Here is a 27170-nt window from a genome sequence, read left to right on the forward strand (position 1 = left end):
AAGGGTAGTGCAAAATTCCCATTTCCTCCCAATCAGCTGAGACTCGTGAGGCAGAGAATAGATGCGGGTGGGGCCAGTCAGAGGTGGTATTTACCGGTTCTATGAACTACTCAAAATTTCTGCTACTGGTTCTCCAGAACTGGTCAGAACCTGCTGAAACCCTCCTCTGATTAACATGCAATATTGATATCCCTACCCTAAAAGCCTTTATTATAGCAAAGCCTAATTAAGTGGTATTTCATTTGCAGTTTTGAAATATATTGCCATCCCCTTATGACGGCTGAAATGGGGGTGGGAGTGTGGTGGCGATGACGATGGAGTGTTGGAGTGTTGCTGCCCCCCCCGGAAGAACTAGCAGCGGCGGGGATGGCGTTGGGATGGTGTTGGGGCAGCGTTTCTTTTGCCTCAATGTCCCCCCGCAAGGGCTGGAGCGTCGCTGCCCCCCCCTTGGAAGAACTAGCAGCGGCGGGGACGGCATTGGGACGGCATTGAGCGGCGTTTCTTTCACCTCGATGTCTCCCCAGCAAGGGCCGGAACAGCGGGGGGGGTGTACGGAGATGATGGTGGAGCATCCCCCCCCGAAGGGAAGGCTACCAGCAGCGATGGTGACGTAGGGCTGAGGTGGTGACAAGTAAAATGCTGTCCGCTGGGGCGACGCCGAGGGAGGACTGCCAGACCCCGCCTGAATCTCTTCGAATCTAGACCTCTACAAACTAGGTCTATTGTCAGCTGTGAGGGAGAGAGTGCAAACCATCGATCTGGAGCTCTCTGGTTGGAGGCTTTATTGAAGATTTGGGAGTTAAAGGGGGGAAGAAGATCTGGTGGAGACTGAGGGAGCTGGGAAGAGCTGGAAGATGGTGTGGACTGTCCCGCCCCCGCTTGGTTTGTCTCCATCCCCCCCCCTTCCCTCTTTCCTTTTTCCGCTGCGGCCTGGTTTGTGGGCGCGGCCTGGACTACTATCTCCCCAACCAGATTTTTCTTGCACCCAGACTTAATAGCTCCTTGTATGCCCACAGCTGACCTCCGGTTTCTGGCAATTCCATCGGCCCTATTGACATTAACATCCATTTGCTGTGAGGAGAGATGTGAGCCTGGGCGGGGGCACTGAGGGTGTCATCTTGTTGCAGCTGCCACTGTATAAGACCTGCTGCCACTGGCCACTGTGAGAGGGTGACCGGGTCATTGCCTTCTGGGACAGCTGCCTGAGACTCCTCTCCACTGTCGTGGGAGGACAGTGGAGTCCGGTTTGACCCCCGGCCGAAATGGTGGACTCTCTCCCCTGGACCTTTCTTTAAACCATCATTAAGAATCCTTGGCCTCTTTCCATCTTCCCCAGACAGACTTTTGGAACCTTAAGATGTATTCATCCGCTGATCTCTTCGCACTGTGAGACTCCCTCCTCTCGCAGGCCTGGCCGTCCATGTTATCGAGGGCCTATCTTGATGACGGGTCTTGGAAACCCGAGAGATGGCATGCAGCGAAGAGGGGGTTGAGGGGTTTTCTACATAAATTTTTAATGAAATTTTTAAGGGGTGGGAATAATGATTTTTTAAGGGGAACAGGGAGGAAGACCAAGGGGTTTGGGGGAATGAACCCACTAGGGTCAGAGCCGAGCCCGGCACAGGAGGACGGTTTGGAGGGTGCAGGTCAAGGGATTGGGGAGGGGCTGGAGGACTATCCGGAGGAGGAATTTTCCATCAGCACGGTGAATGGGAGGGGCAGATATGGCGGGAACAGGGGACCATATCATGTGTCGGGGGCTCGGATTTGCTAACTGAGAGCAATTGCTTGCCCCGGTCCCCAAGGCTCCGCTCGGACACTAGGTGGCTTAGATACTCAGGATCTGGGCCTTCGGCTGATGCTGTGCAACACCAGGTCCATGGTAAATAAGGCCCCCCTCATTCATGATCTTATTCAAGAGGGAGGAGCGGACCTGGCGGGTATTACGGAGACCTGGTTGGGCCTGGAGGGTGGCGTCCCTCTGGTCGAAATGTGCCCACCAGGCTTCAAAGCATTCCATCAGCTGAGGGCCCAGGGGAGGGGCGGGGGGTGGCGGTTATTATTAACGAGGATCTGGGTCCGAGGGAGACCACTGTGCCTCAGATAGCCGGATGTGAGTCCCTCCTTGTGAGGTGGGGTCATGGGGTTCAGATGGGCTTGTTGCTTGCGTACCTGGCTCCCTGCCGCGTGGCAAAAGCCCTACCTGAGCTACTCGACGTGATAGCCACGGTGGCAGTAGATACACCCAGGCTTTTAGACATGGGTGATTTCAACTTGCCATCCGCTGGTGAAACATCTGAGGTGGCTCGGGAGTTCATGGCTTCCATGATGGCCATGGACTGACCCAGTTAGTTCATGGCCCTACTCACAGGGGAGGTCACACTCTGGATCTGATTTTTGTCTCTGGCCAGTGGTTGAGTGGTCTTGTTATTGGGGATATAGACATGGAACCCTTGTCATGGACAGACCACTCACTCCTTCGCCTGGATCTTCGAACCACTGCCCCCCGCCACAGGGAGGTGGATCCAATTAGATGGATGCCTGATGGATCCTGAGAGGTTCCAGATGGAGCTTGGGCCATTTCCTGAGGTTCTAGCACATGACTCGGCCGAGGACCTGGTAGCCGCCTGGGATCGGGCGGCTGGTGGGACCTTGGACCGAGTCATGCCTTTGCGGCCTCTGACCCGGTGCCGATCCCGGGTGGCTCCTTGGTTCACCGAGGAGCTGAGGGAAATGAAGCACCGGAAAAGATGCCTGGAGAGCAGTTGGAGGGCCAGTCTCGCTGAATCTGATCGAACACTGGTAAGGTCGTATATTAAGACCTACCTAGTGGCGATAAAGACAGCAAAGTTTAATTATTTTTTGCCTCTATTGCGTCATCAGGGAATCGTCCGGCCGCCCTGTTTAGGGTGACCCGCTCCCTGCTCCATCCGGGAGTGCGGGAGGATCTCTTGGAAGGCAGGACGGAGGATTTTGGACAATACCTGTATGACAAAATCGCTCAGATCCAGGGGGATTTGGACTCTGACTGGGTAGATCAGGGCAGAGTGACGAGGAATAGTCTTGAGAATGTTATCTGGGAGGAGTTTGACGCTGTGACTCCCGATGATGTGGACAGGATTTTGGGGAGACTTAGTGGGGCCACATGTTTACTGGACCCATGTCCCTCCTGGTTGGTACTGGCTTCCCGGGAGGTTACACGAGGCTGGCTCCAGGGTGTTATCAACGCTTCGCTGAGTGAGGGCCACTTCCCCGCTGCCTTGAAAGAGGCGGTGGTGAGGCCTCTCCTCAATAAGCCGTCCCTGGATCCGGCAATATTGGCCAACTACTGTCCTGTCTCCAACCTTGGCTTTATGGCGAAGGTTGTTGAGAGTGTGGTCGCGCGACAGTTCCCACAATTCCTGGAGGAAACATCTTATCTAGATCCGTTCCAGTCGGGTTTCAGGTCTGGGCACAGCACGGAAACGGCATTGGTCGCGTTGGTTGATGATCTCTGGAGGGCTCGGGACAGGGGTTGCTCCTCTGTTCTGGTCCTGTTAGATCTCTCAGCGGCTTTTGATACCATCGACCATGGTATCATGCTGCACCGGCTGGAAGAGTTGGGGGTGGGAGGCACCGTGTTGCGGTGGTTCTCCTCCTTTCTCTCCGACCGGTCGCAGTTTGTGTTGGCAGGGGGGCAGAGGTTGACCTTGAGGCCTCTCATCTGTGGAGTGCCGCAGGGATCGGTCCTCTCGCCCCTTCTGTTCAACATTTATGTAAAGCCGCTGGGCGAGATCATCCGTGGCTTCGGGGTGAGATACCACCAGTATGCTGATGAACCCAGCTGTACATCTCCACCCCAGGCCACCCCAATGATGCCCTTGAAGTGATGTCCCAGTGCCTGGAGGCTGTGCGGATCTGGATGGGGAGGAACAGGCTCAAGCTCAACCCTTCCAAGACTGAGTGGCTGTGGCTCCCGGCATCCCGATATAGTCAGTTGACTCCATCACTGACTATTGGGGGAGAGTCTTTGGCCCCCACAGAAAGGTTTCGCAATCTGGGAGTCCTCCTGGATAGGCAGCTGTCCTTGGAGGAACATCTGACAGCTGTAACCAGGGGGAACTTTTGTCGGGTTCGCCTGATTCGCCAGTTGCGGCCCTTTCTTGATCGGGATTCCCTGTGCACAGTCACTCATGCCCTCGTCACCTCTCGCCTTGACTACTGCAACGCTCTCTACATGAGGCTCCCCTTGAAGAGCACCCGGAGGCTCCAACTGGTCCAGAATGCAGCAGCACAGGTAGTGATGGGAGCAGCATGGCGCTCCCATGTAACACCGCTCCTGCGCGAGCTGCACTGTCTCCCAGTGGTCTTCCGGGTGCGCTTCAAGGTGCTGGTTATCACCTTTAAAGCGCTCCATGGCATCGGACCTAGCTATCTTCGAGACCGCCTGCTGCTACCAACGACCTCCCATCATCCCATGCACTCCCATAGAGAGGGCCTCCTCAGGGTGCCATCAGCCAATCAATGCAGGCTGGTGACCCCCAGGGGGAGGGCCTTCTCTGTGGGGGCACCTACCCTCTGGAATCAGTTGCCCCCAGAGATAAGGAGAATCCAAGACCTTAGTGCCTTCCGCCGTGCCCTTAAAACCCACTTTTTCCAGCAAGCCGGGCTGGCTTAAGAAGAAATTTTAAATGTTTTAATTGGTTTGTATTTTTAATTTTGGGCCAAATTTATATATATTTTAATTGTTTTTAATATTTGTATTTCATGTTTTTTAATTCTGGCTGTACACCGCCCTGAGTCCTCAGGGAGAAGGGCGGTATATAAATTTAAAATAAAATAAAATAAAAATAAATAAAATTTGTGTCATTCTTCTCATTAAAGGAAAAGACATAACTTACTATAAGCACATCCATAGACTTCGATCCGCATCCCAATCCTGCCATTCTGGTTCCAATCTAAAGGGACAAATCGTAGAAACCTTGCTTTGATGGAATTTTCAAGCTTGTAATATACCACACTGTCTGCATTGGTGTTTCCTGAAAAAGCCTGTGAATAACAACATGAAAATGAGCTTTTGATCTGCATTCTTGTAATATGTTTCACGGAGCACATATAATTTTAGATTTAAACTTAATTGGCATGAAGGTACAAATCAGTGTTGGATTTCAGCTCCTTTAATTCCTAATAAGCATGAGCATGCAATCATATACAGTTAGTATGCAATTAGAACCTCAGACTTCAGCAATTTTGCATTCTTTTCATATGAGTTGATGAGAAATAAAAATGTTAATGTTTTGTTCCCCGTGCCATCTCAACTTAGTCACTCATGCCTTGTCACCTCATGGTTAGATTATTGCAACGCGCTCTACATGGGGCTACCCTTGGTAAGTGTTCAGAGACTACAGTTGGTCCAGAATGCAGCCGCGCAAGCTGTCGTGGGTGCACCTAGGTCCACCCACATTACACCAATTCTCCATGAGCTGCACTGGCTCCCTATTGGTCTCCGGTCACAATTCAAGGTGTTGGTTATTACCTTTAAAGCCCTACATTGCTTAGGGCCAGGTTATCTTCGAGACCGCCTTCTGCCACATAGCTCCCAGCAACCGGTAAGATCCCACAGAGTTGATCTCCTCCGGGTCCCATCAGCTAAACAATGCTGGCTGGTGGGCTCGCGGGAGAAGGCCTTCTCTGTGGCTGCCCCAGCTCTCTGTAACCAGTTACCTCCTGAGGTCCGGACCATCCTCACCCTATTGACCTTCCGAAAAGTGGTGAAGACCTGGCTTTTCCCACAGGCCTGGGGCCGTTGATCTTGCTCTTGTGGTCTGGCGACATCCAGCCATGAACGGTGTGAATTTTAATGTTTTTAATTTTTAAATGTTTTTTATAATGATTTTTTAAAATGTATTGTGAGCCGCCCTGAGTCTTCGGAGAGGGGCGGCATATAAATTGAATTAATTAAATTAAATTAAATTAAATTAACTGTGGACTTATACCAGCCAGTGTTCAAGAAACTGGGACCAGAGAACACAATTTGCTTCTGGATTAAACTGATTTAAAGATTCCACTTTCTTATTTTAGATATAATGATAATTGCAATTTGTTCTTCTCAACGCAGAAGCCTATGAATGAAATAAAGTGCATATAAGCCTGGAAACCACATCACAGCTTACATAACTAAAACAGATTTTGACATAGTTTTATTCTGACTATGTTCACTGCATAATTTTTTTTTAAAAAATATTAATTTTAATGGATATCAAATTATTATCTTTCTAACTCTTAGTAAATTATTTATTTTTCTTTAAGAGTCATGAGCACATCATGTTACTTCTGAACATGAGTTCAGCCTAAGGCTGCAATGCTAAACTATATGAATGGGAAATCATGAAACGTTTGGATTCCATTTTATTATGTTGTAGATTTTAATACATTATATTGTTTTGATACAATATTTGCAGACTATTAGTTAAAATTATTGATATTTTTATGTTTTATATAATTTAAGAGTATTAAAAGCAAAATAATAAATATTTGATCAGTATTATTATTCATTGCCTCAGTATTGATTCTTGATTACTGCCTCCCTGTAGCTTTCTTTGCAAGATTTCATGGGCATGGTGAGTTCTACTTACCTTTACTACCAGTTCGCAGCAGAGCCACGGGCTCTTCTGCGCATGTGCAGAAGCATTTTGATGACGTTGGGGTTGGTGGGTGGAGCCTCCCGCTGGTTTTACTACCGGTTCTATAGAACTGGTGCAAACCGGGGGCAAGTCACCACTGGGGTGGTTTGCCATTGCCTCCTTCTGAGGTCTGAGAGAGAGTGGCTGGCTGAAGGTCATCTACTGGTTCTGTGCCAAATGAGGGACTAGAATTCACAGTATCCCAGTTTCTACAATTCCAAATTACAATTTGGAATATCAATATTGCAAACAGTTTGACGTTTTCCTATGAAATTGTCACATTAGAAAAAAAGGAACTGCTTCAAATTACATCATAGTATTTGTTGTACAATTAAGTTTTCAGTCTTGAGCTACTTATTTAGTACTGAAGTGGCTGTTGGATAATGAAAGGAAAAATATGTAAGATAATCAAAACCAGTTTAACAAAAATAAAATAATAAAGAAACAAGCTACTGGGTTTTTACTTTCCCCTTTTTATACACCTGCTAATTTGTCAAATTATAGACTTTAATGACATTGGCTCCCTTAGAAGCCAAACTGTAAGTGATTATCTTTGTCATGTTATATGATATATTGCTTACATGGGAACCATTCTTGCTTAAATATAAACATTTATGTACATATACTGTTACTTCTGCCAGTTTATAATAATAGTCATAATAATTAGGGCCTCAGATAATAGCAGTTGACGTGTTATTTACATGTTCATTGTAAAGTATCAGTTACAGGTAGAGATAACGTGGATGCCTATATGCTGCCTAAATGTCAGAGGTTAAAATAATGCACTGAAATGTATTTTCAGATTCTAGCTGAGCATCCTGTTATATGCATCAGGTCAAATAAGCGATGCACTATAAACCAGGCATGGAATATTGTAAATACTAAAACTCCCCTAGAAAATGGGGAAAAAAAAGTTAATTAGAATTAAATACTGAGAATGACACCAACTTCCCTCCATTTTTGTCTCTATGCCTATTTTTCCTTTAGCGTTAATTGCTCACAGAGGGTAAAGGAAAAGAGGAGCAGCTATGCATGGAGGGATCAGCTGAACAATAGATGCACAGAGAAAAAGCATTTAAGGGGATCATATTTCTCTGCTGACACATCAATTGATGTGAACACATAATTGCATTAAGGAAAGGGGCGGGGAGAAGAATGATTTAATTGCATCTATAGTGCAATTGTAAAACAGTGCAGATAAAAAGCATAACCGGGAGTGATAGCTCTAGTTTATTGTAAGATTTCTTGAAAAGAATCTTGCAAGACTGAAATTATTTTTCTTCCACTTTCCTTTTACTCTCTGGAAAACTAGGAAGGGTCTTTTGTGAAACATGAACCATGTCTCACACATACACCCATCTGTGATCTAAAACACCTTTACATACTGGTTGTCCAGTCTGTGGCTCCCCCTCCTGTCTCCCAAGGTCATTCCACATTCCATTACACTGAAACTGTTGAAGATATGGTTAACTGTGGCCATGTTGTAAATCACGGTAATGTTAAAAATATCGTTCTGTGAATTCCAGAGATAAAAACATTGCACATAAAATAAATAAAATGATTCGTGCAGCAGTTCTATTTCGGAGCATGTGTTGCAGATTCGCAAAAGTGTCTTCTATTAACTTCTGGTAGCTGATTGAAAGGGCACCTTTTGTCATCAAAATAAGTGATGTGACTACTTTGCTGGTAATAATGGGATGGAGTATGTTGCTTTGCAAAGCACTTTCAGGAGAGTGCTCCTTCAATATTTAATTAAAGTGTCACAATCCTTTGAAGATCTTCAGAATCCTACCTAGCATGGGAGCTTTGGAATGCACAGTCACCTCAATGGGATATGTTATTTTGGCTTTTCATAGGAATACCTATGGAATAAAACATTGTGTGCTGAAATTGTCTATATATCTTGGCCCAGATTTGGGGCATACAGTATTTAGTCTTTCTTTTTATTTTTTTTTCACTGGGATTTACATGTCATTCTAATTCTTCAGGATTCCAAGAGGCTTATATTCCCTTCTTATCATAAATTCAGAAAAAAGTAATGTCAAATAACCTATTACAAGGAGAAATATTTTTTTTAAAAAAATACTTTTGTAAAATATACATAAATTCAAAAGTCAGATCAGCTCTCAGCAACCCTGTATTAATTTAAAGCACAGTTTTTAAAACTGTATTTCCTCCCTTCTACTATATTTTAAAATTTAGACCCCTATTTAAAAGCGTAGAATGAAGGGGAGCTTCTCCATCTGGCACCAGAAATGTTACAGAGGTTGGTGCTAAATTCACTTCTTTTCGAAAGCCTGTTTCGTAATTGTGATGTCTCTATAAGTTGACTGTAAGTTTTGCTATATTGTTATTCTATCCTATCCCCACCATTAGGCATTCTACATTGAATTCGGCAACAGCTACCCAGATCCTTGCTATAGCATGGTCAAATAAGAAACTACTGCAACTTAATAAAACAACTCAAAGCACCTGCTTTTACTCTGTCGCTATGGAGGTATAGTTCTTTCATTGCAATTTAGATCAGGCACTTTTCCTTATCTTTTTCCTTTATTTTGTATATTTGAAGCTTAGTGCTTGAAGGCGGTTGCTTATTGACATAATTGACTTCCTTGCCCTGGGAAACTCTAGTTCCAAAGCATCCACACCTTTCCCATACAAACAATTTCTATTTTTCAATGTGTTCCTTTTCAGTATTAAAAAATAAATTGGGTCTCTCTGACATTAATACACTTTCAATAACCGTGGCAGCAAAATATTCCAATTTTGCCATCTATCCATCAAGATCATCATAACAAAGAAAGTTCAATATTCTGACATTACATTCCAGCTGCAGTTGCTTTACATATTTAGAATGCATCTTTTTTTCTGAAATAAATTGAAAAACATAATTGAAAGACAATATAGAGTACATGATTTTATAATGAAATCAAGGTCAAGTAGACAGCACACGATGGATTTGGTGTGCTTGGGGAAAGCAAAGATATATTTAGCTAATGACTAGAATGCTTGCATTTTCTTCTTCATTCAATCTTTATTATGCAGTGAACTGAATTACATTATGCTAACACGAACAGCTAAGCATCTATATAGAAAATGCTATAAAAGCCTGATAAGACCACATGCAATCCATACTTCTTTCAATGTATTGAAAATCACTAATTAACTTACAATCTGTCAATCACAATAATAAAGTTGCTAGGTCCCACAATTTTAGATTTTCAAAGGTAGAATGACATGTTAAATGCCAAGATTGATCATGTTATTGCTATAAGACAGACCAAAACACACACATATATAGCTTACTGCACACATATATGCTACTTATATCATCAACATTAGTTGACATTAATTTGTCAACTAAATCAGAAGATAGATATTCAGGTATTCAGGAGTAATAGCGGATATGTTGAAATGTTCTGTTAATGTTTTGATTCGTTTTCTTTTCTTGCAGTCATTTAGATTATATATCAATGCACAGATAGTTAAATGTTAAGTGGGAAATCATAATGAATATTCTCTCCTAACTAATTTTAAAATAATTTGTTCTATTTCAAGACATATCTCTAATGCTATTAATTTGTAAAGCCAACAATTTATTCAACATTTCCATTTAGAAATACCATATTTATAGATTTATTACAAGACCATTAAAAGTTAAATATATCACTTTGGCACAGTATATGACTCATTACTACAAGACACACTATATGATTCATTACTAGAATCATGACATCAATGTTTTTTTAAAACCTAGATGAGTTTGGAGAAATTTTGATTGTGTAAGGCTGCCTTTAAAAAAAAATAAATTGATTTATATGCTGCCCTTCTCCGAAGACTCAGGGCGGCTTACAATGTGTTAAGCAATAGCCTTAAATCTGAAGGACAAATAAAGTCCTTGATAGTCTGGAAAGTAAGTGAACATCATATAGGAAGACTAAAACAGGGTGGCTACAATCATCAAAGGATGTTCTAAAGAAATTTTACCCCCATCCATTTCATAATTTTTAACTATTTACCTTGAGTTTTTGAATCTCAAATTTGTTGGATCCTGTCAAAGTAGAACTCTAATTACATGAGTATGAATAATCTCTGTTGTCCCCACTACAATGTAAATTTTGATCATAATTTGTTTTGTTATATTAACAGCTATCTTTAGAATAAAAAATAGATAGTCACAGTATATTACTATGGTTGGTTACATAGTCTGTCTTATGCTTGACTGGATTTGGCATTTTTGTCCATTTATCAAGTCCTTTCTAAGGACCTGGGATAGGCAAATGTTATATACACAAAAATGTGAAAGCACAGTTGCCAGTTCATTAGCTCATGTTGGCCTTCATACACATCAGGTTTTTCACAAGAACCTAGGATATTGTGCTGTATTGGTGTAGTATACATATACTGTATGCAGACCTATGCATTGTGGGCTTTTGTAATTGACAGATGTTGTCAATGCATAGATTTTCTATGTGCCATCCAATATTTTTGGTATTGCACCAGTGTGCCAGTAACCACTAGGACAACCATGGTTGGCTAATGCTATAATCTTTCAAATTCAGTTTTCTGATTATTATTATTATTATGTTAGTTCATTTTCTCCTTAGATGGCACTCAAGATAATTCTACCATTCCTTTTCACTACCAAATCTGGAGGATTACCTGCTACTGAGAAAGATGTCTATTATAGTCATGTTTAGAGAATATGTAAAAATCGTTAAAGGCAATTTTAGTAGTTCCAGAATAGTACTGGCTGAGAATGGGATATCTCAGCTTGTACATTATGGGAAGTTACTGGAAACATCTATACCTGATCAACTAAAGATGGCTAATTGCGCACGGTCACTCATGCCCTTGTCACCTCCCAGCTGGACTATTGTAATGCTCTCTACATGGGGCTCCCCTTGAAGAGCACTCGGAGGCTCCAACTAGTCCAGAATGCGGCCGCGCGGGTGGTTATGGGCGCAACTCGTTGTGCCCGCGTGACACCCCTCCTGCGCGAGCTGCACTGGCTCCCAGTGGTCTTCCGGGTGCGATTCAAGGTGTTGGTTACCATCTTTAAAGCGCTCCATGGCATAGGACCCGGGTACCTTCGAGACCGTCTTCTGCCACCAATAGCCTCCCACTGACCAGTCTGCTCCCACAGAGAGGGTCTCCTCAGGGTGCCATCAGCCAAGTTATGTCGGCTGGCGACACCCAGGGGGAGGGCCTTCTCTGTGGGAGCCCCAGCCCTGTGGAATGAACTGCCCCCGGAAATACGCAAGATCTCCGACCTCCGGGTGTTTCGTTGCGCATTGAAGACCCTGTTGTTCCGCCAGGCCGGGCTATCAACTTAATAATTTTAAATTGGGGTATTTTAAATTTTTGTGGTTTTAAATCGGCCAAATCTATTTAATTATTTTAATTTTTAATTATTGTTGTGTCTTGTGTTTTTAAATTGGCTGTACACCGCCCTGAGTCCTTCGGGAGAAGGGCGGTATAGAAATAAAATTATTATTATTATTATTATTAACTTCTCTTTTTCATGTATCTTGATAGATTCTGGACATTTATTACCAATTGTGCTGTAAGGTCTGAAAGTTAAAATATCATATGTTCTTTGCGTGTGGGTGGCAAAGAAGAAGTATTTATCCCCGATTTTTCTCAGGAAATCCAACAGCACTAAAAAGAAGTTTAGTAGCACAAGAAATCCCATTTAACTTAAGATCCACTTCAAAAAGAAGTGAGAAGTCATATCAGTATTCAAGAAATTATAACTGCAACCTCTTATCTCTTTAGAGTTAGAGCAACAACAGAAGTTAATAATCTGACACTGACACAAGTTTAATGACCCTGAATAAATGCAGCTTGAATTGAGTGTATTGTAGTAGCTGCACTTCTGAAAAATATTTCAAAGACACTATAAAGAACTTGGAAAAGATTATGTTACCATCCTGGACATTACGACATACTGGTATATTGATTAGACAGTAAAAGAGAATATTGTCAGTTGAGCAACACTCATTTATTAATTTAATCAAGCAAATATATTTCTTATCAATGCTTTGATTTCTTAAGATGTTCACTACCGAGCTCATTTCTGTGTTCAGAAATTATTTTCATTGTCAACAAACTCATAATGTCATATGGACTTCTGCTTGTTCCACCAGATGGCTGACAATGTGGAGCGGTCAGTGGTTGCTGGTGACAAAGCCAGCTAGATCTGGTGAGTGGTGTTTTTTTAAATGTTTCTCTATTCTGTTCACTAAAAATTAAGTGAAAAACTTGTAGACAGAAGAGAAAAAAGGCAGACCTGATAGCTTTTTTTGGTTTATCTGTTTTGAATACTAGAGCTCTGTTTTACAGGTTTTAGGAATATTATCTAAATAAAGCACCAATTGCAATCCTGTTTTACCATGACTGCTTTGTGGACTTTTACGGCAATACCATCTGGCCCTAGGACTCTTCTTGATTTTGGCTGTTAAATTGCATGGAGAATCTCTTCTAGTTCAGTTTTGGATATCACTGAAAACTCATGTGAATGATGAAGTTTTTTGTGGCTATTTTGAGGCGAAAAGATCAATATGAAAACACTGACATGATTCTTAAACTTCCTATTAGTCAGATGTAGTGATGTTTTCATTCTTCTCGAAAAAGTTTTCAAAAAGCCCCATTTTCTGTTTAATTTCTTTCCAGCACTTTATACCTCTGTTGTTTTCAAGAGTTTAGTAAGTTTATCGTCAACTTTTGGCCGCCACTTTATGTTGCAGAGCAATGCTGTTGAACATAATTTCTGCTTTGAGCTCTTTACTAAGAGTTGTTTTTGCTAATGTGACAGCTTTGTTCAATTATTTTTTTTTCAAACTTTTGCTGTTGTGACTCCTTTTTTTACATTTTTTTATGAGCTGTTCAGATTGTTGAATGAATGATGTGTTTGTTACAAGCCCAACCTTGTTTCAAGATACAGGTAGTCCTTGGGTTACGAATGTAATGGAGCCTGCCAATTACATTTGTAACCTGAGGATTCATTGGAGTGAATCACGTAGAGTAGAATAGAATAGAATAGAATAGAATAGAATAGAATAGAATAGAATAGAATAGAATAGAATTCTTTATTGGCCAAGTGTGATTGGACACACAAGGAATTTGTCTTGGTTCATATGCTCTTGGAGTACATAAAAGAAAAGATGCATTCGTCAAGAATCATAAGGTACAACACTTAACGATAGTCATAGGGAAACAGTCAATATAAATCGTAAGGATACCAGCAACAAGGTTACAGTTATACATTCATAAATGGGAGGAGATGGGTAATAGGAATGATGGGAAGATTAATAGTAATGCAGACTTAGTAACTAGTTTGACAGCGTTAAGGTAATTATTTGTTTAGTGAATGCGAATGTGAAATGAATGTGAAAACTCCCTGCTTTCACCCACACCTTCACTAATTGCGATATCACTACATGAAAGTGTCCTGTTGGCTTGCAAATGTTTTGCGTCAAGAATGAAATGTTCTGGGTACTTTGATCTTGTGGCCTGAAGTCTCACGAGGTCACAATGCCCAGAACATTTCATCCTCGGCATGCAAAAAGCATCTGCAAGACGATAGGATTCTGGAAGTGAAATCGTCCCACTGTCAAAGAAACTGTGGCAGAGAGAAGACAGATCTTCACAAGGTAAGTGAGTCTGGCACAGCAAGATGGGAGGGGGGAAGCAATTGTGGGGAGGGGGGAAATAGGCAGGGTGAATTTTGCAGTGACTCTGCAGTCGTTCATAAGAGTGAATGACTGCCGTGGTGTTGCAACATTATAATTTCAGGACTATGTCGTAAATACCTGGGGGGAGTTATTACATAACTTCAAATGGTCACTAAGTAAACTGTCATAACTTGAGGATTACCTGTATATCTTTCAAGCAGAAATGTATTTATTGTTGTCATATTGTTTGAGACTTGTTAATGAGAGGGGGTTTGAAGTTTGTTTGGATTATCCTGTGGTCACTGCTAATGTTGACTCATGCAATACTTCAATATTTGTGATGAATTGCTCCTTACTACACAATGTGTGATTGATCTCAGTCTTGGTTTCCCAAGAGCAGAACTTCCTTGCTAGCTTTTCAAAGCAGGTGTTCATCACATACTCTTTTTTTTTGTAAATTGGCAAAATTTCCTAGTTATTTACCATTTTCATTTCGCTTATGTGAATTTTTTTTCATGTTCATTTGCCTTGTCTCGATATGAGCATTTAGGTCCCTTATGATGATTCCTTTGTAGGCAGGTTATATTTATTCCATCACATTGTTTTATACAATTTATAAATATGGATTACTTTTCTTTGGCAAGGAAATCCTGCTAGATTTCTATTGTGTGAAATCATAAAAGTTAGTCTAACCTTCCACGCTTTTAGATTTATCATTGAACATTTATCCTAGCTTGGTTATTAATAAGGAATATTAAAATTTAGCTCTGCTTTGTTCTAGCCTTTAAATTTATTATGTCATAGCATTGAAATCTTGTAAGCTGGAAGATAAATAGAGAAAACATTGGGTGGCAAATCTAACTTGAAAAGCTTTACATTAAGAAAAATCTCAATTTTTTTAAAATAGCAACATCTCTTTTGATTAACCTGAGCCTCTCAAATAATATTATTAGAGGTAGCCCTTAACTTATGACCACAACTCATATTATGACCACAACATAACCAGAATATATGTTGCTAAATGAGAAATTTGTTAAGTGGGTTTGCCCCATTTTACGACTTTTCTTGCTACATTTGTTAAGTGAATCACCGCAGTTGTTAAATTAGTAACACAGTTGTTAAGCAAATCTGCTTCCCCATTCACTTTGCTTGTCAGAAGGTCACAAAAGATGATCACATGACCCCAGGACACTACAATTGTCATAAATATGAATCAGTTGTCAAGCATCTGAATGTAAATCACATGACCATGGAGATGCTGTAGCAGTTGTAACTGTGACAAAATGTTTATAAATCATTTTCTTCAGTGCCGTTGTAACTTTGAATGGTCACTACTGTTGTAAGTCAAGGACTGCCTGTATTTTGAAACCACTCACTTCTGAGGAAATTTTTTTAAAATCTTTTGCAAAATATATCTTTTTTTTTTTTCTTAGACTGCTTCTTGGCAGTATGTTCAACAAATGCACTTTTGATCCAGCAGCATTTGATACTTCTAATGCTCCATAGTGAGTACAGGTTCTAGAGGAATTATCAGTGGTTCCTTCACCAGTAACTTTTCTTTAATAGGAGTTTGGTGAAATATAAATCAGTAATTTACATGATGTTTGGAAAAATAACTTTAAAGGTCCATTACGGGTAAAAAGGTAGGGATGCTTTTGCACAGGTTGTGGAAAAATATTTTTCAGATTTGTTTATCATCTACATTCTGACCAATTTGCTTTTGCTGGATACATCAGTACTGTTTGGCAGTGTGAAAAATTTTATATTAGAGTAGCTTGCTATAAGCCTATGATGAAAAAAGTAGTAATCATAATTCAGCACCATCATATAAGAGAGCAAAACCAGATTTTTAAGCACTTCAAGTCTTTCACCTAGATATTTTAATTTAATTTGCTTCAAATAATAATTTTAAAACTTTTTTCTATTTGGTTTGTGAATACATTTGTGTGTTTTAGTAGTTTCTTTTGCTCGTTGTAAATATTGTGTGATATTTGCAATCATCTTGCAAAATCATCTTGGTATGTTCTTCCGAAAATAAAAACAAGCTGAACAAAGCTCTTACTAATCTGTGGCTTTGAGAATTAGACAGAAAATGGAATCCTCTTTTACTTTTCATGTGGAATTTTCAAGATATTAACAGACATATTTCTGTAGAACACTAAACCTTTGGTTAGACCGGCAATATTTCTCAGGAGACATCTGCAAGTTCTGATTTTTATGACACACATCCATCAAAACATGTTGCAAAAGAGAAGAGGAAACTGGTAGGAATAATTTTTTACCTATAGAACTTTGCACTGTATGCCAAGATAATTCATTACTTCACAGTCAATAAGCTAAAGACATGCTTATCCTGAAAAAGTGATTAATTTTGATATCATACTATTCCCAGTCAGTTTGAGTATCCAATTTTAAACAGTAGAAAGATGAAAAATGTAGACAGACTCCATGTGACTGTATGGCTACTTTCATCTACCCTGTTTCCCCAAAATAAGACATTCCCTGATAATAAGCCCAATTGGGCTTTTGAGCACCTGTCAATAAGGCCAAGCACTTATTTCAAGGTTCAAAAAAAATATATAAGACAGGGTCTTATTTTCGGGAAAACACAGTATAAAGTTTATTCTTTGTGACTTCGTGCTTTATTATTATCTTATTGATATAATTTCTGATTCAAGTAATCATTTCGCTGAGATGAATTTAATTACATCTTAAGGACATTTATGAATTCTGACCTTTGCTTTATAGGAAATATTTATAAGGATGTCGACCTCACCCATTCCAAAGAAAAGGATATAAATCCTTTGTGCTAAAATTAGGCTAGAAAGTTCAGTTTTCTAGTTACTAGTCTGGCGTATTTAGCTACTAGACCAATGGCTGTCTCAAAATTTTCCAGCATTCACCAGAGGGTTTAGAGCTCTTGGAGATGACAGAAGAACCATCTTGCTGAAAACCCGGTAGGTATCTTTGAAAGGACATTAAGTTGCATATTTTCTTTCCTAATTATATTTAGAAATTATTTGTTAACTGCTTTTCAACTATCGGGAATCGTTAGATTGACAGGTTTTACAGTACCAAGAGGGTTTCTTTTAATTCTTAGTGAAAATCATTTTAAATATAAATTTCAAGACTTTCACAAAATAATGTGATAAAGCTAGATAAAGATAATTTCTTTATCTAGCTCTTTTTTTTTTTCTATATTCTTTTTTCCTTCTTTTGTATTTTTCCTCCTTTTTTCTTTTCTTCACTTTCTATTTTATCTTTTTATTCATTTTTCCTTTGCTTTAGTTTTTATTGAAGTATGTTCAATAAAACAGGTTTAATGTTTGATAATATCACCCCCAAAATGCATTTGGAAAACGAACTTGATAGAAGATCTTAACACTAAGGTAAATTAATGTAGGGAGAGATATTATTTGTCTTATTTGATTTATAAGTTATTCAGAGTGCTAACATTTAAATGCCAAATGTGAATTGGAAACTTCAAGAATTAGGAGTCAATGCAATTATTTCAAACTTCATCTAAAATGCACATATTTCTCCCTATATGTACATGGTTTGAAGCTTTCTCCTGCATGAATTGAAATGTGAAACTTGTGTTAGAAACACAATCCCAAATACGGTTGTGTTGTAATAATATAGTTAGGAGTTTTCCATAATGAGAATAATTGTTGACAGACTCTCTGGAAATGATTGAGGTTGCCAAAGTAGCTGAAGTTGGCAAATGTTTTCCATGACAGCAAGGCCATCTGGGCTTTTAGTGACAAGCCTGAATCTTCACAATATGTATGAAATTTGCCCGAAGCATTTGAGAAAATGCTTTGGTCCTGAGAAACAGCTACCTATTCTTTTTCCAGATTATCAGGATTCTGTTCAGTTGAATGGCTGGTCTTTCCAGACAATTACCATCTAGTTGACACATTCCCATCCTCATCTAATTCTGATTTCACAGAGAAAAGAGTTGATATAAATCGCAAATTAGTGAAATTTCATTTGTATCTATCCACTTATCCATTCAAACTTTTGAACTGCCCAATAGCCAAAGCTCTTTGGGTAAACTTATAGTAAAGCATACTAAACTGGGTAAAAATGTATATTGTAAAATCATATAAAATAAAAAAGACCATATAAGATAAGTAGCAGTATGCCAGTCATTCAAAACTAAGAATCGAAATACAATTAAACAGCATGGGAAAATAAAAGACGTTCACCTGGCACTAAAATGATGCCAACTGAGTGTCTCTGTAGAGAGAATTTTGTAAATAGGGTGGTATCAACTAATTATCTGAAGCCTTATACACAGGTTAAAAAATTAGCAGATAAAGTGATATCCTATTGAACTCCAAATTTGATGAGACTCAGTAGAAACCAATTCCAGTTCCAATTCTATTTCCAGAACTTGGAGTTTGGGAACTTAGAGCCCTCAGTTCCTACTCTTGAAGTCCTCAGTTCCTACACTCCTATAAGGACTGCATTTTTTAAAAAAGAAAGTATAAGAAATTACAGTACTTGAGTCAAATGATATGAACATTTATTGAAAATATTCATTCCGCACCCTTACCAAATCAAGAAAATAGGGTAAAATAAGATGATTTACAACTATTAGAGGTTATTCTGGTATTGATGCATGCTTTTTCTTCACAAATTATGATATTTTTCCCTCCATATACACCATTCCACATTGGATTTACCACTAGTCCAGTGATGGAAATTGTGAAGGTACTAGACTGGGGCAGATTATTTTAAGAAGGCTCACTTCCAAAGATGAGCTATATGAATTTGGGATATAACAATATTTTGGTTTCCAAGGCAAAAAGCATAAGATCTTCTGCTCTTTGAGGTGGGCCTCTTGAAGAAGAGAACAAACAAAACTTTTTAGTATTTTTATAAGGAGCATTTTTGAGAAAATATCATACAGATGTTAACCTTTTGCCAGAATGAACAAGAAATCAGAGGACTAAAGATGAAGAGCCCTCCTTATCTCCATTTAATTAATTGTTGTTTCTCAGTTAGATTTCCATCACACTTTCCCTCTCAATCTCAGGAAGGCTTAAATGAGAATTAAATATTTATTCCAACAACACCCTGTGCTGTAGGTTGAGCAGAGAGAGAGTGGCTAACCCAACATCACCCAGTGAGTTTCATGGCTAAGTATAGACTTGAGTTTGTATATCCCCATCCTAATTCAACACCTTAACCATTGCATAACCATGGATTTCACAGCCTTTCTTCTGAGATTACCCAGTTCTATTAATTAAAACATCCAACAGCCATTTTCTATTCAGAAGTAGTGGAAAGGAGTTTTGAAAATAAACATAAAGATTCTGTCTTGTTCTCTCCCCAGCTTGTTTTTCCCCTCTTAACATGATTGATATAAAGAATGGTTGCTGGAACTGGGTATGTCTAGTTTGATGAAAAGAAGGACTTGGAGTGACATGATAGCAGTGTTCCAATATCTCAGGGGCAGCCACAAAGAAGAGGGAGTCAAGCTATTCTCCAGTAACATCTGAAGGCAGGACAAGAAGCAATGGATGGAAACTAATCAAGGAGAGAAGCAACCTAGAACTAAGGAGAAATTTCCTGACAGTTAGAACAATTAATCAGTGGAACAACTTGCCTTCCAAAGTTGTAAATGCTGCAACACTGGAAGTTTTTAAAAAGAGATTGGATAGCCATTTATCTGAAATGGTTTCCTTGGGGTTTCCTGCCTAAGTAGGGAGTTGGACTAGAAGACCTCCAAGGTCCCTTCCAACTCTGTTATTCTATTCTATCACTGGAGGTTTTTAAGATAGATAGTCACTTGTCTGAAATGATATAGGATCTCCTGCTTGAGCAGGTGGCTGGACTAGAAGATCTCCAAGGTCCCTTCCGGCTTTATTCTGATTTTGATGGATCCCTTACTTCAAATCCATCCCAGATTACCCATAAAGCTAGTGAGGAGTGGCCAGTGGGATCAGGACAGGAGTGGGCTAGAGGAACCCTGGTTCTTTTACTTTTTCTGCATCTAAGTATTTCAGGTCTGTGTTGCAAAAAACAAACACTGACTCAAATACATCCCTGTAAGTAAATCAAGAGGACCACTTTAGTTTGAGGCTAGTGCATTAAACTGTACTTTCTGTGTTTTATTTTAAGTGAGAATATTTAAGGAGTTATAAATATTTAAATAATTCTCTAATTCAGTTAATGTAAACTGAACTGCAGTCTTCTATATTGTAGGATAAGATAAACAGCCTTTGTGTAAGACATACTAATACATTTGACATACTAATATTTAATGAAATTATTGTGATACCTTATATAAATGTAACAAACTTCATTATTCTGAGTTGAACTATTTCATCTAGCTTACAACTGCTCACATTATCAGTTTTTCCCAAGCTACAGCAGTGTGTTCGATATCCTCTCAACATTTCGTCCCCATTATGAATGGCTTTCAAACACTTTTTCCCAAGATAAGAATATTTTCTCTCTAGATATAAACTTTAAAATAACCATGTATACTAAGAGGAAGGAATAGTTGTGGTCCAATGGCAGAAATTTGGATGGATGGCAAGGGAAATATTTACAGGCAAATAAGTCCTACTGGAAACATATATCTTATATGCATGGCATTTCCTCTTTCAATAAATTATGATTCATGATCTGAAGAGAATTGTATTGTTTCTAGCTGTAGCGTATGAATTCCGTTTTCTTGATGTTTCTGAGAAACACTTTATTTCATGCTATTATAACCTTCCTTCTTGTTTTGTCTTTTTTTTAATGAGGACGGTGATTTTTTTATAATTCAGGAAATAACATATTTGATCTATTTGTGGTGTTTCTTCTTCTGTAGTATACTTCACGCACTGCAGACGAAAAGAACTAATGCATTCATTTAAGAAAGTTACAAATACCTTTTTTTTTTAATGATGTAAGGCTAACAAAATGCCTATCACATCAGCAAATAATGACTAAGATGTTTATTTCTTGATAAGAATATAAAGGAATCAGTGGAAATTACAGGAATACATTTGTTATGCAGTAAATTTCACTCTTCATTTGAAAATGGAATTAAATGACCAGAGAGAAAGAAACTCATTAACTGCAACACAAAAAATTGTGATGGAAATGGTTTGTAACTCTTACATCCAGAGGGTCACAGGCAATAAAATAGTGCAATAAAAAGGTTTCATATTCAATTTATAGCTCTAGCCTAGCATTCATAAATGTAAACCTTCACTTCCCTACAAACAGCAGCGTGTGAATCTTTTTGTAATTAATTCATTATGCTGAACCTGCAATGTTGTAGTACTCAGAATATTAATAGTAATCATAACTGTATTTTGCATTTGCAGTAGGTTTAAGAATTGGGCAAGGATGCATAGTGAATTAATTGGCTATAAAAAAAGATTTGTCTGTGTGCTTGAACCCTACAAGCAGTGGTCTCTCTAATGCAGAATCTTAAACTTTGGAGAGCAGTCTTTTTGAAAAATAGCCTTCACTTCCTTCTTCAAAAATTGATTTTGTTTCTCTATTGCATTTGCTTTGTATGTAAGTGTCATTATAGGCAGTATCAACCTCCTAAACTATGTTCTCAATCTGTACTACAACTATGTTTGGGTCAATATACTGATGTAGCAAAAATCGGATTCTAAACATACTTGCATAAAAGGCACACAATGCAAAAGTTAACTTGTCCCAGCTTTTTCTGTTTAACAATTCTCTTAGATAATTTGGAAGGAACTGGTATGTAGTCTATAAGAATTGCCTATTTAGTTTTCATAAACTGCAAAACTCATTTGACAAACAACAACAGATAAAATCATGGAGTTGGCTTGGAAATTGCAAGGCTGGTGATTTTTACAAAATTTAACATGTATGACAAGGTTATTTTAATATGAATTGCTCAACATTTTATAAATATCATGGCAATCAGGCTAATATTCATAATAGTATTGATTCAATGTGCCTGACAGATCAAATACCAAGTCTGGAATGCTTAAGCAGGAAAAGAGGAAAAAAATAGAGATTTAATATTAATTTCTTTGATATGTCCATATCACTAAAGCAAGTGCAGATGAAAGTAGCTCTCAATTGCACACTTAGGTTGCCATGACTTAATGTGGTCTTGATGCTCTAGTTACTCTTTGGAACATGGAGATGCCTCAGGTTGCAGACATAATTACTTCTAAGCCTCATCTTCTAGTGAATAAAAGCCAATTTATGCTTTGATTCCCTAGAAAGCTGGGCTAAATAAAGCAGTTGGAATGACAACGAAGAAAACATGAACTGAGTTTGGATAAACTGAGTTCACTTTAGGACTAATTCTATTATAATTATAAACTCATTTACATAGCAATTTATAGAAAATATTGCGAGAAAAAAGGTGCTACACATTTGAGTTTTTTTAAATGCTACAGTGCCTGCTTTGATCTTGGGACTTGTAAACCCCCACATTGTAATGGATCTGCTAATTAGTTTAATGATCAAATAGCCCAAGCACATCTTTAATTAGATACCATCTTGAATGAAGTTTAAATTTTAAATTTATCCAGCAGAATGTCCAGTCTCTTGAGTTGATGGGCTTATTCAGAAAGTTGAAAGCATTTTGAGGACATTCTTGAAGAATTGCTTGCCCTGTCATAAAATAGATGCCACAGATGACATGAAAAGACAAAGCAGTTATTTTCAAAAGTGCTCCCTGATTGTAATTGCTTCTTCTTCAGGAGCATCCCTACTGGTTCTGTTTAGCTTCATTTAAAAAAAAAAAAAGTAGCTGTACACAGTTCTAAACGGAACACCATTTTGCGATCACCATGCTTATGGAGCCAATGTTGGGCAGAGGTACATTCTTAGAATGAAAGAGGATTCTGATGGCTGCCAGTTTGCTTTCCAGAATGCTAAATTCTTTTATTTATTCATTATTCATTATTATCTCTTTTATTCATTAAACATGACACTCAGTCAACTGAACATTTAAAAATATGTCACAAATACTGGTGCTAATGGTTGATATGGGTTGCTGCCAGTGTCCTAGGTATCAACCAAGTATCTTCTTAAAATATATGATGTTCCGAGTAGCACAGTTTTTTGCAATTCCGCTGGTGTTATTGCAGGAAGCTGCAATTTCTTGATGTGTTTTGTAAAATTCTTGGACATGGTACCAAGTGGCCAAATGACAATGGGTATCACTGTGACATGTTTCATCCATAGCCATGTAGTTTTGATGGCCAGGTCACGATATTTTGTGATTTTTCCAGTTCTTTTTCTTCGACTCTGGCATCTCCTGGTACAGCGATATCAATAAACTGTATGCTTCGGCCCTCGACAACCATGATATCTGGCAAGTTGTGTTCCAAATGATGATCTGTATTTTGTTATTGTTATTGTGATATTATATTATTATTGTTGTTGTTGTTGTTGTTGTTGTTATTATTATTATTTCATTAAACATGAAACTCAGTAAACTGAACATTTAAAAATGTATCACAAATATCATTGACTGGCATTGATGGTTGATATGGGTTGCTGCCAGCATCCTAGGTATCAACCAAGTCTTTTCTTAAAATGTACGATGTTCCGAGTAGAGCAATTTTTTGCAGTTCCACTGATGTTATTGCAGGAAGCTGCAATTTCTTGATGTCTTTTGTAAAATTCTTGGACATGGTACCAAGTGCCCCAATGACAATGGGTATCACTGTTAAATGTTTCATCCATAATCGCATAGCGTGTTGTTGTTGTTGTTGTTGTTGTTGTTGTTGTTGTTGTTGTTAATCTGATAGGCATTTCCAGATATCACATTGGAGACTTTGATTTTAAGTACTCACCTCCACACTCCAATGATATGTCAAGGATATACATCCTTGTATAGTAATGTGGCCTGTGAAATATTGACTGTATGACTGTAACTTTTTGCTGTATGCTTACGATTTATATTAATTGTTTCCTAGTATGATTTGATTGCTTATTTGTACGCTATGATTATCGTTAAGTGTTGTACCTTATGATTCTTAACCAATGTATTTTTTTCTTTTTATGTACACTGAGAGCATATGCACCAAAGACAAATTCCTTGTGTGTCCAATCACACTTGACCAATAAAGAATTCTATTTCTTTTTGTTTCCTTGGTTATAAGAATTTGTACCAAATTTGATTCAGGGCATAAGCAAATATAGCTAAGCATTTAACTAAAAAGTTTGAATACTGCTAAGGAATGGAACAAACTATCTATGGAAATGGTGAGATGGAGATCTTTAAGTAGAGCCGGCTTAATTCTGTAGCAGCATTCTACACTTCAAATCTGGGCAAAGAGATATACCAGATAAACTCTAAGCAACCTCCAACTCTAATTGTGCTCCTAAAGTAGAAGTGTATTAAACAACTGAAACAGAGTGATTAATGAAATAAACACTCAGCTTGATTTTTTTTTTTTTTTTAAGATCAGAATTGTGGTGGTTTAACCTCCTGATAGCAGAGCCCTATTTGATTTACCTTATATCCTCGAATCACACAGCTGGATTAATCTTTTTTTCTTCCCCATTATACACAGAAAATATCACATTAGAAATGGAAAGAAGGAGGTAAAGACATTGCAAGTCATTCTAATAGGTAAGGAGAAGCTTTGTTTTCTCCCTTCTGCCCGGCACATGAGATTAAGTCCAATGGGGAAAAAAAATAATAATACCCCTTGGGTTCACTAAAATCCCTGCTATTTCTCTCCTGGAATTTTATTTTCTTGAGAACAGAAGAAACAAATGAAGTGGAATAATTGGAAAACCTTCACATGCGGCAATCCAGTTAACTTCAGAATGTCCCCAGATCATTAAAAATACATGTATACCTAGTATATATGTGCTGGGGGACAACACATATTAAAGTTGAAAGCGTGGTAGAGGAAGAAGCATACTTAACACTCTGCCCAGGGTCAGGGACACTAAGTCACTCAGCACATTATATTCAATAATGTCAAGGCACCACTGGCTGTATATCAAGAAGGATATGGCAACCTGCCATAATCTCTTCAGAAGATGCATAATTCACAAAGTAAAGGAAGAAAGAACACAGATTCTATGACATGATAATCAACCAGAAGAGAGAAAACTTCCCTCAATCAGCACTCTTCAGCTCTGTGTTATATGGCTCCAATCATCCCCAAACAGCATGGAATAAGGGAATTCTAACCAAATATACTATCACATAATATTTCATTCTTAGCTCCTCAGAAAACAGGCTTCCTTGAAAAAATGAAGAATTGCATATTATTTGTGGTGTGAAAGAAGGAAACTTCTGTAAAATTAATGGATCTACAAAAAGCAAATGGCTTCAAACTTGTGAAAAGTTAATTCTTCCTTTGAGGAACACTTTACATCTGAACATTGGCACTAACTATCCAAAATAAATTCGAAGCATGCTACTGAATTTTGCTCGAGGAAAAAGAAAGTGATCTGAAGAACATTTAAAGTAACTAGATAATAAGCAACATGGAACCACGTTTACTAGAAGGCTAACTAGGTATTTTTGGTGTTATTATTAAATGCTAAAAATATCAATTAACATTACTATTAACTTTATTAACAATATTCATATTAAAATGAATATAGTTATTAATATAACTATAGGTAGTTTTAATTCACAGTTGTAAAGACTGTATGCAAAGAGATATAAAAATATAGACCTTCTGGTTTCATTTATGTATACTGTATTATTATTATTAATAATATATAATTACATAATTAATAATTCAATATTATCACCGCATCATATATTTTTAAGATTCAGACTCATGGAATGTATAGAAAAGACATTCAATTACAATTAAGAGTCATTATGCTCTACAGCAGTCAATGAGTTTTATTCCCAAGTAAGAGTACAAATGATTGCAGTGTTTAAGTGCCACCAAAAGATAATGAGTTTTGATTAGAAATGGATTAGTTTTCCCAAGTCTGCTCCACTTCAGATGAGAAATTACATAAAATAAAAAAGCTCAAAAAGTTCATTGCTTTCATCCTTCTCAGTGTTATTTCTCATGCTTCAAAATTCAATGCTTCCCCCCCCCCAAGTCTGGAGTAAAATACACCAAGTAGTAACATAGCTACACATAGACATAGAAAGTTTTTAAAAAGATCCTTGTATCCATTTTCAATCACCTGCAGACATGCAAAGTTGCAGGAATTTCCTTGATAGGTTTATAAAAGTCAAGATGTCTGTCAAAGGTGTACATTGAGAACCCTGCCAAGATGCAAAAGCCTGAAAAACTAAAGCATGTAGGGTGGCCTATATCAAAATATCAAAAAGCAGAAAAGTGGAGAGACTGACGTTTATGGGGGGACCTGGTATTGCACCTCAATTTTAGCTTGTAATCTAAATCAAACGACTTTAGAGTTTCAAAGTTCATAGACACAAATAGGAACAAATTCCTGAGAAATAATTTCTGAATCTTAAGTGCACTTTAGTAGCATAATCCAGATGCTGCTAAGATGTGCATTTCTTAAACAACAAATTCACCAAGGAGATTTGATACTAATATAGTTGGTAACCCTGGTAAAGGAAAGATGCCCCCAAGCTGTTGGTTTCCTCTTTGAAGGCTTAATGATTAAGCTATGATTAAGAGGACCCCCTCCCCCAAGTGTAAAGCTATAGGAGGAATGGGGCTTGCTTTTCTAAATCTCTTCTGTATCACAGACTTATATTCATTTGCATAATGATAAGCTATAAATCCATTACAAAAATGATGAAGAGCTACTGATTATACAGTCCCACTAAGGTATGAAGAACTATGTCAGGTTATAAAATAAAGTGTCTCTGTCAGTGAAGGAGATCCTCAATATCAGAACATAATGATCAGAATAGTGG

At 38.5% G+C, this 27170-nt stretch overlaps 1 protein-coding gene across 1 annotated transcript in view; it reads right to left on the minus strand.

Moving 5' to 3' along the window:
- Positions 1 to 27170, minus strand: part of CNTNAP4 (contactin associated protein family member 4) — a 262491-nt gene that overhangs the window by 76931 nt on the left and 158390 nt on the right. The window contains exon 4 of the mRNA XM_070935657.1: positions 4881 to 5028. Within this exon, the coding sequence (XP_070791758.1) occupies positions 4881 to 5028 (148 nt within the window). The remainder of the gene's footprint in view (positions 1 to 4880; positions 5029 to 27170) is intronic.

This window comes from Pituophis catenifer, unplaced genomic scaffold (assembly GCF_029215685.1).
Source record: "Pituophis catenifer annectens isolate HBS135680 unplaced genomic scaffold, rPitCat1.0.hap2 SCAF_2, whole genome shotgun sequence".
Lineage (NCBI taxonomy): Eukaryota > Metazoa > Chordata > Lepidosauria > Squamata > Colubridae > Pituophis > Pituophis catenifer.